The sequence below is a fragment of the Chiloscyllium plagiosum genome, chromosome 31 (genome assembly GCF_004010195.1).
Source record: "Chiloscyllium plagiosum isolate BGI_BamShark_2017 chromosome 31, ASM401019v2, whole genome shotgun sequence".
Taxonomy (NCBI): domain Eukaryota; kingdom Metazoa; phylum Chordata; class Chondrichthyes; order Orectolobiformes; family Hemiscylliidae; genus Chiloscyllium; species Chiloscyllium plagiosum.
In genome coordinates, this window is record NC_057740.1 from 33,182,534 (window position 1) to 33,193,681 (window position 11,148).

Below are 11,148 nucleotides of genomic sequence, written 5' to 3' on the forward strand. Positions count from 1 at the left end.
CCGTTACATCGAATGAGACCATAGTTTCTTCCTTGTCTATGTGTATATTTCTGATGATGTCCAAGAATTCCTGTGTTGACTGTATAGAGTGTCTGGATCCACTGATCAGGTGTTTCAGTTTCTGCTGTAGTTCTTTAGCCAGTTTGTGTGATGGTGTCCCTGGTAGTGATACAATGGGTCTGAGTGGGATATGAGTCTGACTCATAACAGCACACAAACCAACAGCCACTCTCAGACAACAGCTCACCAGGACAAGGACCCAATACCCAGCATGAGCAAAACCAACGTAGTATACAAAATCCCATGCAAGGACGGCACAAAGCACGACATAGGACAAACAGGAAGACAGCTAACGATCCGCATCCATGAACACCAACTAGCCACGAAACAACACGACCAGCTATCCTTAGTAGCCACACACACACACACACACACAGATGACAAGCAACAGGAGTTTGATTGGGACAACACTACTATTATAGGACAAGCCAAACAGAGAACAGCCAGGGAATTCCTAGAGGCATGGCACTCATCCACTGATTCAATCAACAAGCACATCGACCTGGACCCAATATACCAGCCACTGCAGCGGACAGCTGGAACTGACAACTGGAAGCGGCAGATTCAAACCACTATAAATGTCGGAGGAAAGATCACAGAAGCGCTTCACAGGAGGCTCCCAAGCACTGAGGATGATAAAGATCTCTTTGTAATCTTAGATAACTTTCTTCACTGTCCACTATAACACCAATTTTGGTGTCATTTGCAAATTTACTAACCATGCCTCTTATTTTCTCATTCAAGTCATTTATATAAATGACAAACAAAAGCGGACCCACTACTGATCCCTCTGGAACACCACTGGTCCCAGGCCTCAAGAGTGAAAAACGACCCTCCTCCACCACTCTGTCTCCTCCTATCAAGCCAATTTTGTATCCAATCAGCAAGGTCACCCTGAATCCCATGTGATACAACTTTGACAAGATTCCACATGGTAAACTAATTAGTGCAGGCTTTACTGAACAATGTGTACTGCTCTGTCTTCTTCAATCTTTTTGGTTACTTCCTCAAAAAACGTCACCTTTGTCTCACAGACTTGACTATCTCATTTCATGCCTTTGCCCTCCTGACTTCTCTTTTAAGAATACCATGGCATTCTATACTCTTGAAGAGATTCATTTGATTCTAGTTGTCTATATTTAATATGATTCTTTCTTATTCTTGACCAGAACCTCAATATCTTTGTTCATCCAATCTTCCCAACTCTTACCAGCCTTGCCCTTCATTCTAACAGGAACATAATGCCTCTGAACTCTCATTATCTCACAACTGAAAGCCTCCCACTTGTCAGTCATCCCTTTACCTGCAAAATGTCTACTTCAGTTGACATTTGAAAGTTCTTGTCTCATACCATTAAAATTTGCCTTACTCCAATTAAGGACTTCAACTTTTATGGAAGGCTCATCCTTTTCCAAAACTATTTTAAAACTGTTATGATTATTAGTCCCAAAGTGTTTCCCTGCTAACACTTCAGTCACTTGTCCTGCCTTATTTCCTAAGAGAAGGTCAAGTTTCATTCCTTCTCTAGTGGGTACATATTTACATATTGATAAAGAAAATTTTGCTAAACACATTTAACAAATTTTTTCTGACTATCCAAACCTTTATCACTATGGTAGTCCTAGTCCATGGTTAGAAAGAAATCCCCTTCTATTCCAACTTTATTATTCATACATTTATTTGAGATCTCGCTACATATTTGCTCCACAATTTCTCTCTGAATATTGAGGGCCTTTTACAACCCCATTAAGGTGATCTTCCCTTTCTTATTTCTAATTTCTACCCGTATAGTTTCAGTGGATAATGTCTCAGAAATATCCTCTCTACTTACAGTAGTAGTCATGATGTAGAGATGCCGGTGTTGGACTGAGGTGTACAAAGTTAAAAATCACACAACACCAGGTTATAGTCCAACAGGTTTAATTGGAAGCACTAGCTTTCAGAGGAGCGACGGTCCAAAAGCTAGTGCTTCCAGTTAAACCTGTTAGAATATAACCTGGTGTTGTGTGGTTTTTAACTTTGTACAGTAGTAATGTTTTCCTTAATCAAAAATGTCACTCCCCTTCCTGTTGTGTCTCCCTTTTTGTCTATCCCTCCTAAAGCATCTACATCCCAAAACATTGAGTTGTCAATCTTGTTCTCCTCTCAGTCAAGTTTCTATAATAGTTATGATGTCCCATGTTTCCATACATATCCTGAGTTCATCAGCCTTACTTGTAAAACTCTCTGCATTGAAATAAATAGTTTAATTCTTCAGAATTACATCATTACCTGATTTGCTCTTATCTGCCTTTTCTAATGAACTTGTCCTTTTCTGATTCAGAACCATTCCTTTCTGTGTTTCTACTTTTACTGCTGCTTAGTAATCTCCCCCTTACTAGTTTAAAATCTCTGAAATAGAATGAGCAAATCTCCCTGCCAGGATGTTGGTCCCTTTCCAGTTCAGGTGAAACCCATCCCTTTGAACAGGACTTTCCTGCCCCAGAAAAGATCCCAATGATCCAAACATTTGAATCCTTGCACATTGCACCATCTCTTTAGCCACTGATTTATCTGCCCTATCTTTTTATTCCTACTCATTAGAATGTGGCACCTGGAGAAAACCAAACTACTGCCTTTGAGGTTATGCTTTTTCATCTTCTATCTAACCTCTTATATTCATTCTGCACAGCCTTAACCCTTTCCCTAATTATGTCGCTCCTACTAATGTGGACAACAACTTCTGGTTTCTCACTTTCCCCTGAGATAGTATGCTGCAACTGTTTTGAGACGTCCTTCATCCCTGGCACCAGGAAGGCAACAATACTCTTCTAGATTCATGCTATTGGCCACAGAATCTCCTGTCTGTGCCCCGACAGGAGAGTCCCCTATAACAATTATTCTTTTAAATCTTTACAAACCCCACTTAACCTAAGATTCATTCTTAGTGCCCATGATCTGACTGCTACTTCTATTTTTTTTCTCCAAGAGTCTGTCCCAAAACGGAATATCTATTTGAGAGAGGAATAGTTACAGGAGACTTTAGAATTACCTTTTTACCTTTTCTGTTGTCACCCATCTATCTGACCCTGCTGTGTAACCACCTCTCTGAATCTACTAACCATCACACTCTGCGTCTCTTGAATGTCCACAGTGACACTAAACCTAAAAAGATGAAGCTCTTAAAAGCACCTCATATATTAAAAATACTACCTTTCCTTACCCACAGACTTTAATCATAAGCATGCAAACGATTTTTAAAAAGTAAACATTTAAACCTTTTTTTAAAAAATCAAGCATTTAGCTGAAACTATCATCAACTGAAAAAAGACCTCATCGTCAAATCCTCTATCAGTCAACTTTCAAACCTCCACATAAACAAGAAAAGTCTGTCCAGAGCCATTGAACAAACATGTGGTGGGCCTTTCCCATAAACTCCATGTGTAAACTAATCTCACATTCTTTGCAATTTTTAAAACATTTTCATGTATTTCTTTAACTATAGAAGTTTCAAACAAGTGAAAACAAAACCCTCTCTAGATCAACACTTGACAAACACTTGGAGGTCTCTCCCACAAACTCTGTGGGGAAAAAATTCTCCTCCTTTGCACTTTCTTTTCTGTACCTTATTTTTTGGACTAGTAAAGTTTCAAAAACTGATTTAAAATAAAACTTTTCTGTTTCTGCTGTATAATAACCATAAGAAATCCACAAGAAATGCCTGTAACTCAGGAGCAGCTGCAAGATCCAAGCTGCTCTTGTTTCACCTTTTTTTTTGGGAGGGGTACGTTTAGTATCATATCGACTCCAGCAGAGTTTTATTGAAACAGGGATCAGTGTGTTAACTATGAGCTTATATACATATTATATTCTAATATCTGCTATCATATCTTCCTTGTAATAATCAGTAAGTGGACATGCCTATAACATTTCTCAATCAATTTTCAAAGCCTAGGTATCATGGATAATGGGCAGACCCATTGCCCACCACAGAATTATGCTAAGCTAGTACATTTTCAGTCTTTGAATAATATACTTTTATTTATCAAGCTACGAATGATTTAAAACTCACTGACGTTAATATACAATATTTTTGAATGCAATCTATCCATTTGCCAACCTCCTAAAATTGAGAGCAACCTAAGGAGGAATACTACTTTGTCACTTGGTGGGGAAGCATGTTGCAGAGAATGATCTGAAAGCAAACAATTTCCAGTTTCTATTCCTCAATTAAAAGTCCCTAATAAACAACATCACATCTAATATCACTTCTGACTCAGTCACTCTTCCTCAACTTAACTTACTCCAATTACTCCTGTATCAACAATGAATGTTACTCTATTGATACTTCTTAATTCAAATTATTACACTTCTTTACAATAAAACAAAGAACTGCAGATGTTGGAAATCTGAAACAAAAGCAGAAATTGACCAAGAAACTCAGGAGGTCTGGCAGCATCTTTGGAGAGGAAGCAGAGTTAACATTTCAAGTCCAGTGGCCCTCTAGTTCTGAAGAAGTGTTTCTCCAACAATTTCTGTGTTTGATTAAATTTCTTTTTAGTTTCCACTTTCCTTTCTTTGAATTTTATTTCATTCAAGCTAAGACAGGTGGCACAGTGGCTCAGTGGTTAGCCATAGTGCCAGGGTCCTGGGTTCAATTCCACTTGCAGGTAACTGTCTGTATTGAGTTTGCACATTCTCCCTGTGTCTGTGTGGTTTTCCTCCCACAGGCCAAAGATGTGCAGGTTAGGCGGATTGGCCACGCTAAGTTGCCATAGTATTCAGGCTCAGTGGATTAGCCATGGAAAATGCAGGGTTATAGGGATGCTGTTCAGAGGTTGGTGTGGACTCGATGGGCTAAATGTCCTGCTTCCACACTATAGGGATTCTATGGTTTCATCCTATGAACACTGAGACTTTGCTGCAATGAATAAGTCTGCTACCTTTCAACAGAAATATTTCATTTTTTATAACAAATCCTGCAAATGCCTAAACTAATTGTTTATGATTTAGTTGCCTGCCCAAGCCTCAAAACCATTTTGTTGAAGCTTTTCACTGTTTACTCATCGGGACAATTTGCAAGAAATACTAATGTAAGGGGTAAGGAACATCTGTACTGAATGTGAGGAGGGTGCTGATTGGCTGGCAAGTGGATTGGTAGAGGCAGTGTTGTATTAAGAATCCACTGGCCAATTAATCAGCATTCCCCTTTCATATGGTATAAATGTTGTTTTCCCTTTACATTCATATTTCTTGCGGGTTATCCTGACGAGTACAAGATGAAAAGCTTCAACAAAATGTCTTTCTTCAGTAATGCTCAGACTCTGTAATTGGAAATGATTATTGACCTGGATAAGACTGAAATGCCTTGTTCAGACATGTTATTGAAGTGCCCCTTTTATTGTTGACCTTTTGTATTTCAGTGATCAAAAAAAACGTGAATTCAATCTTCAAAAGATCAAAGAAAAAGTGAGAACCCCACAGTGAATGGGTCAACTCTAAGACTACATATGCCCCAAACTCTCTGCAATAAAATACACAGTGGCTACATGGATGAAGTTGATTGGCGACGCTTGTGGGCATCCTTAAACAGATCGTCCTAGAAGCAATATATTTTCAGAACAGGCTTTTCGCTGGCAGGAATTTTATACACAATTTGATTATTCGTGATCTGAAATAAATGATATTTTTACTATAATCGCTATCATTAAAATTAGTAAGTGTAATGATACAGAAGTAAAGATCAGAAATTAAAAACATTAACCTTTTCCAGTTGTTCAGCTGCTTTGTGCATTGTTTCCTGTGACACTGAGCAATGGACAACAGGAGGAGGTGATGTGCCAGAAATTAAACTTGTTGAATGGTATCAATTGCAAAATGGGCTGGAAAATTTCTTTCTGAGCAAGACCATTCCATGATTCTATGCAGTTAGTTCATCATAGTCAGTACCACAATATGACATACACTATTAACCTCATTGTCTATAATTAAAGCCATGCTGAAAGTGTACTTCTGTGGATGTTGAATGAGGGTAGGACTTCGCTCAGTTATGAGTCCCACAAAAGTCAAACCATATGCTAAGACTTGCTATTTCTGCCAGCATCTCATGATTACTTGTTTGAAGTGCTATACACTGGCCAGTCTCTTTGAACAGGCCACAAGCAAGACCACTCTGGAAAAAAATTTAAGAGGGAGAAAAATTAATTTATACATTTCAGAATTGCAATGTTGTACATCTACCAGCAGAGGCCATCAGAGTATTTACATAACCTGCTCAGAGCTGCTAAGGGCTGTTAGTGCGGAAATCATTGTCACAGTTTCGGGGTAGAAGGCATTTAGGAATGCTGTACAGAGATTAGCCTCCTTTTTCTCTTTACCGAGATGGCACAGTTTCCCCAGGGAAACAAAAACCTCCAGCTGAGACAAGGGAGAGAATTTGAACCAAACTCACTGCTGGGAAAAACCCAATGATTCAATTGAGATTTACACAAGATTTAACTGGGGAAATCGATAGACAGCAAAATCACACAGGATGTGAAACCAACATTCAACGTGATTCAGTCAGTTTCCCAATGTTAGGTTCTGTTAAAGTTGCCCGATTTGCACTTTTTCTGGTTGGAAAGGCTGCTGACCGATTTGGGATTGATCTGCAATCCGCAGAGGGGAGAGAGAAAAGGAAATGAACAGGGTGGTCTTACCGAAGTGTACAAGATAAATCTGGCAGGTCTGTGCTATTCACAAGGTTAACTTTTTTTATTCATAGAGTGAAAAGTCACAGTCAACACATGATCTGTGTTTGATTACAAGGCTGCAGTGTTGGGCCTTTCTTCCTCTGGCTCCAGCTAGATTGCACACAACTGTTGTTCTATCTGGATGTAATTTTGTTCACTGAGCTGGAAGGTTTGTTTTCAAATGTTTCGTCACCATACTAGGTAACATCATCAGTGAAGCACTGGTGGTATGGCCCACGTTTTATTTATGTGTTTAGGTTTCCTTGAGTTGGTGATGTCATTCCCTGTTCTTTTTCCTCGGGGGATGGTAAATGGGATCCAAGTCAGTATGTTTCTTGATAGAGTTCTGGTTGGAATGCCATGCTTCTCATGCGGTGTCTCTTGGCTTGACCAAGGATGGATGTGTTGACCCAGTCGAAGTGATATCTGTATGTAAAGATACTAATGAGAGTGGGTTGTGTCTTTTTGTGGCTAGTTGATGGTCATGTATCTTGGTGGCTAGTTTTCTGCCTGTTTGTTACAATTATTGCAAGGTATTTTGTAAATGACATTAGTTTTGCTTGTTGTCTGTATAGGGTCTTTCAAGTTAATTAGCTGTGAGCCAGCAGTGCTAACCACTGAGTCATCTTGCCACCCTGTCCTGGTTCTCAGTTTAGCATTGCCAAATTGGGAGAAACCAGTGCCTGTATGGAAGTATTGTAGCATTTCCAGAAGAGGAGGTGGAAAAAAAAATTAGTTCAAGTACATTTAAGAAGAAGTTAGATAATCAGATGAGGAATAGAAGATTATCCTGATGGAGTAAGACAAGAAAGAGACTTGATGGGACCATTAATGGTCTGGGCCAACTGGCCTATTTTGGTGCATCTATGTCATTCTATGAATCCTTGCATTTCCTTAGACTTGCATTTCCTACATTATCCTGACACTCTGACTTCATGACCAACAGGACCAAACAGCCCTGTAAACTGCCTAATGATTTTGAAGCTTTTTTACCCTATTGAGCCCTGGATTGGTACCTTTAAGGATATGAACATTAAATTAATCATTGGAGCAGAACTACATGAAGCAACTGCATTGCAGTGGTGGAAAGAAGGTGAATGAAGGACATTGCAGAAAATGATTCTTGTCAGGCTGCCATTTATAACAGAGAGAGTGGACATTGAATCGGTATTAATAAGTGTGCAGAGAACACCGTGAAGAATGTTGGCTTATGTTGAATCTTAGGTGAGCTAATTTCAAAACCAGTTTATAATCAGATGGTGTTTTTCAGATAATAACCATTGTAAGGTGGCTTACTGGAGATGAGAAGGCAAGAGCAGGAAATGGGAAATGTATTAACTCTCGTGTCATTCCTATCTCCATAAGTTCCAATCCCTGTAACTCTCTACCCTGTAACAATGTTTTTGCAACCAAGAAAACCCACAAAAACTGGTGAATGAAACATAGTGGTCCAATGGCTCTTGAATGATGATGGTCTCATAATGATGGTCCAGTCCAACCAGTGAATTATAACTTTTTTTTTCTTTTTTTTTCCCTCTGGATATGACCTCTTGTGCATTTCCACTTCCTGCCCTTCAACTCATGCCCAAACATTGGTAGCTGTGCCAAGGCACTCTAGACTATGATTGCTGAAATTTCCTTCCAAACAATATTTCCTTCCTGTTTGTCTTTAACCCTTTAATATCAGGGGGGACATTCACCGAGTGGTTATATTGCTCGACGATTAAGCCAGAGACCCAGATAATGTTCTAATGATGACTATGATAGTCAAGAAAAACCTATCTGGTTCACTAATGCCCTTTAGGGAAGGAAACTGCCATCCTTACCTAGTCTGGCCTATATATGACTCCAGACCCGTAGCAGTGTGCCTCTAAGCAGTTAAGGGTGGTCAATAATTGCTGGCCAAGACAGCGACACTCATCCCCTAAACAAATAAAAAAAACCATCAAGTCTATGTCTCTGACAAAGCTTTTGGTCACCTGTCCTAATGTCTCTTCTTTTTACTGAGTTACATTTTATCTGATTACACTCTTGTGATGAACTTTAAATGTTTATGACAACATGTGCCATGTAAATGTAAGTTGATGTTGTGTCCTACCAACCAGAAGGTTGTTCTGTAGAAAAAGAATTTGTAATGTGTTTTTCTGCGCAATTCTTATGCAACATATAAATATACTTACATCTATTGTCTTAGTAGTAAAAGTTTGTTTCTCAGCTTTAAAAGAATTAACCTTCCATTTTGTATATGCAGTAAGCATTATCAGTTTTGGTAGCTTGGTAAACTTTTAAGACAATCCTTCAAAACACTGGATGGACATGAATGTGATTGTGCATCAGGAGTTTCGGAAGGTCTGTGGCAGCAAGTAAGCAGCTGGTGAAAACATTACCTGCTCTCGAAGATGGTTTTCACGATTTTCATAATGCTTTCAATAAATAATACTGAAATTAGCTCTTCAAATGAACATTTACCTTAATTTGGAAGTGCTCATTCACAATGTTTAGTGGAAAAAACTGCATGGTGTGTGTAAAAGTTTTGAAAAAAACTCTTGATTTAACAAATTAGGATATCTGCAAAATGGTTCTAGCTAAATTTCTAAGAATAATAAAGCACTATTGAGTTTTAGGATAGATATAAGAATGACTGTATTGAAATTATTACGCACAATAGTGAGCTGCTGAACCTGAGGAAATAGCCATGGGAGATGCATGATTTATAACAAATAATTTAAAGTTAATTTGACTTGGAAACATAATCAATTTTTGAAACAAGACTGGGTTCAAAGTCTGGCTTTGATAGCACTACACTGAGTGACTAGTCTTTCTCATTGATAAAGTATCACAGAATGGTTTCAGTACAAAAGGAAGCCTATTGTGCCTATTCCTGAAGGCCTTTTGCCCGAGACGTCGATTTTTACTGCTCCTCGGATGCTACCTGAACTGCTGTGCTTTTCCAGCACCATTCTAATCTAGACTATTCTGCCTGTACCGACCAAACCCAGATGGTCCCAATGTTCTGCATTTTCACTGTCACCCTGCAAATTATTTTCTTCAGCAAATTAAACAATACCTTTTGAAAGCTTAGCCTAAATCTCAAAACAAAGAGAAACATATGTGTAGTATTGTATTTTAAGTCAGTCATCATTCCAATGCAACACATCTGTTTTCAGCACCAGAGTGGCCTCAGTGGGTAGTGTCTTTGGTCATGAAATTATAGGTTCAAGATTCATTCCCAGAACTTGAGCCTAAAAATCAAAGCTGTCACTCCAGTGCATATTGGACTGTTATAGGTGACATTTTTGGAATGACCATGAACGTGAGGCCCTGTCTGCTTTTGGGTAGATGTTAAAAATTGCACAGCACTTCTTACTGAGCAGGGAAATTTCCCCAGACGACCTGTCCCGACGTTTTTCCGTCGATCATTACTGGATTGCTGTTCAGTGGGATCTTGCTGTGCATGAATTGTTGCTGCGTCTCCCACTTCACACCTATTTTGAAGAAGGTGATTCATTGGGTTCCAAGTACTTTGGGGTGTGATGTCAATGCAGCACCTTCTCCTTGTTGCTCATTGTGCACAGACCGAGCTTTCTTCCAGGAATCTGTGAGTTAATAATATTGATGATGTGGAGGTGCCACTGTTGGACTGGTCAGAAGTCACAATACACCAGGTTATAGTCCAACAGGTTTATTTGAAATCACAAGCTTTTGGAGTGCTGCTCCTTTTTCAGAAGAAGACTTCACCTGACGAAGGAGCAGCACTCAGAAAGCTTGTGATTTCAGATAAACCTGTTGGACTATATTCTCGTGAACTGTGACTTCTGACATTAAAAATAATGATGTAGTCCCTGGCAATGTGTAAATATTTGTAGGGCCAAACCCACACAAATAAGCTTTTAAAATCGTATTTCTAGCTGACTCAGACCTCAGAGCAGTGGGAAACAAATTAAAACAATAATAAGTGCTGGATTAACAATTATAATTGTTCATTCTGGGGTCTCATAAATTGGGTCACTAACTTTGAGTATTTTGGGTTGTACAATGATATTGATAGGAGGGTGCAGCCTTGCTTTAAGGGGTGTGGCCAGGGGTGGTTTGATTGACGTGGTTCCGGCGGCCGCCGCCATTGGGGCGGAAGGGAACGGCTTCACGGTCACTCCGATAAACCTCAAACCCCGGGGCCTTTCCGGTAAACCCAGCATCAGGGTCTCGCCGACAATCCCCTCCGGTAGGGTCCTGCCCGGTTCACTCGGATTGTGGTTAAAGAAAGATGAGCGGCTCGAGGCCCGGGGCCAACCTCCACCTCACCCGCCTCCTCCCCCCCCGCTTCACCATCTCCCCCACCCCCTCACCATCTCCCCCACCCCCTCACCATCTCCCCCTC

The 11,148-nt window shown here is 39.8% G+C and overlaps 2 protein-coding genes across 3 annotated transcripts in view; both read left to right on the forward strand.

The window, feature by feature from the left end:
* LOC122565391 (receptor expression-enhancing protein 6-like) overlaps positions 1-6,985 on the forward strand; it is an 18,937-nt gene extending 11,952 nt beyond the window's left edge. Inside the window, exon 4 of the mRNA XM_043721332.1 lies at positions 5,463-6,985. Within this exon, the coding sequence (XP_043577267.1) occupies positions 5,463-5,512 (50 nt within the window). The 3' untranslated portion in view covers positions 5,513-6,985. The remainder of the gene's footprint in view (positions 1-5,462) is intronic.
* A 3,870-nt stretch (positions 6,986-10,855) lies between these two features.
* The window catches only part of c31h19orf25 (chromosome 31 C19orf25 homolog), a 17,851-nt gene continuing 17,558 nt past the window's right edge, over positions 10,856-11,148 (forward strand). Inside the window, exon 1 of one of the 2 annotated variants that reach the window (XM_043721333.1) lies at positions 10,856-10,992. The gene's annotated coding sequence lies outside the window, so the exon portion shown is untranslated. The remainder of the gene's footprint in view (positions 10,993-11,148) is intronic. The other variant, XM_043721334.1, reaches the window with a different exon arrangement.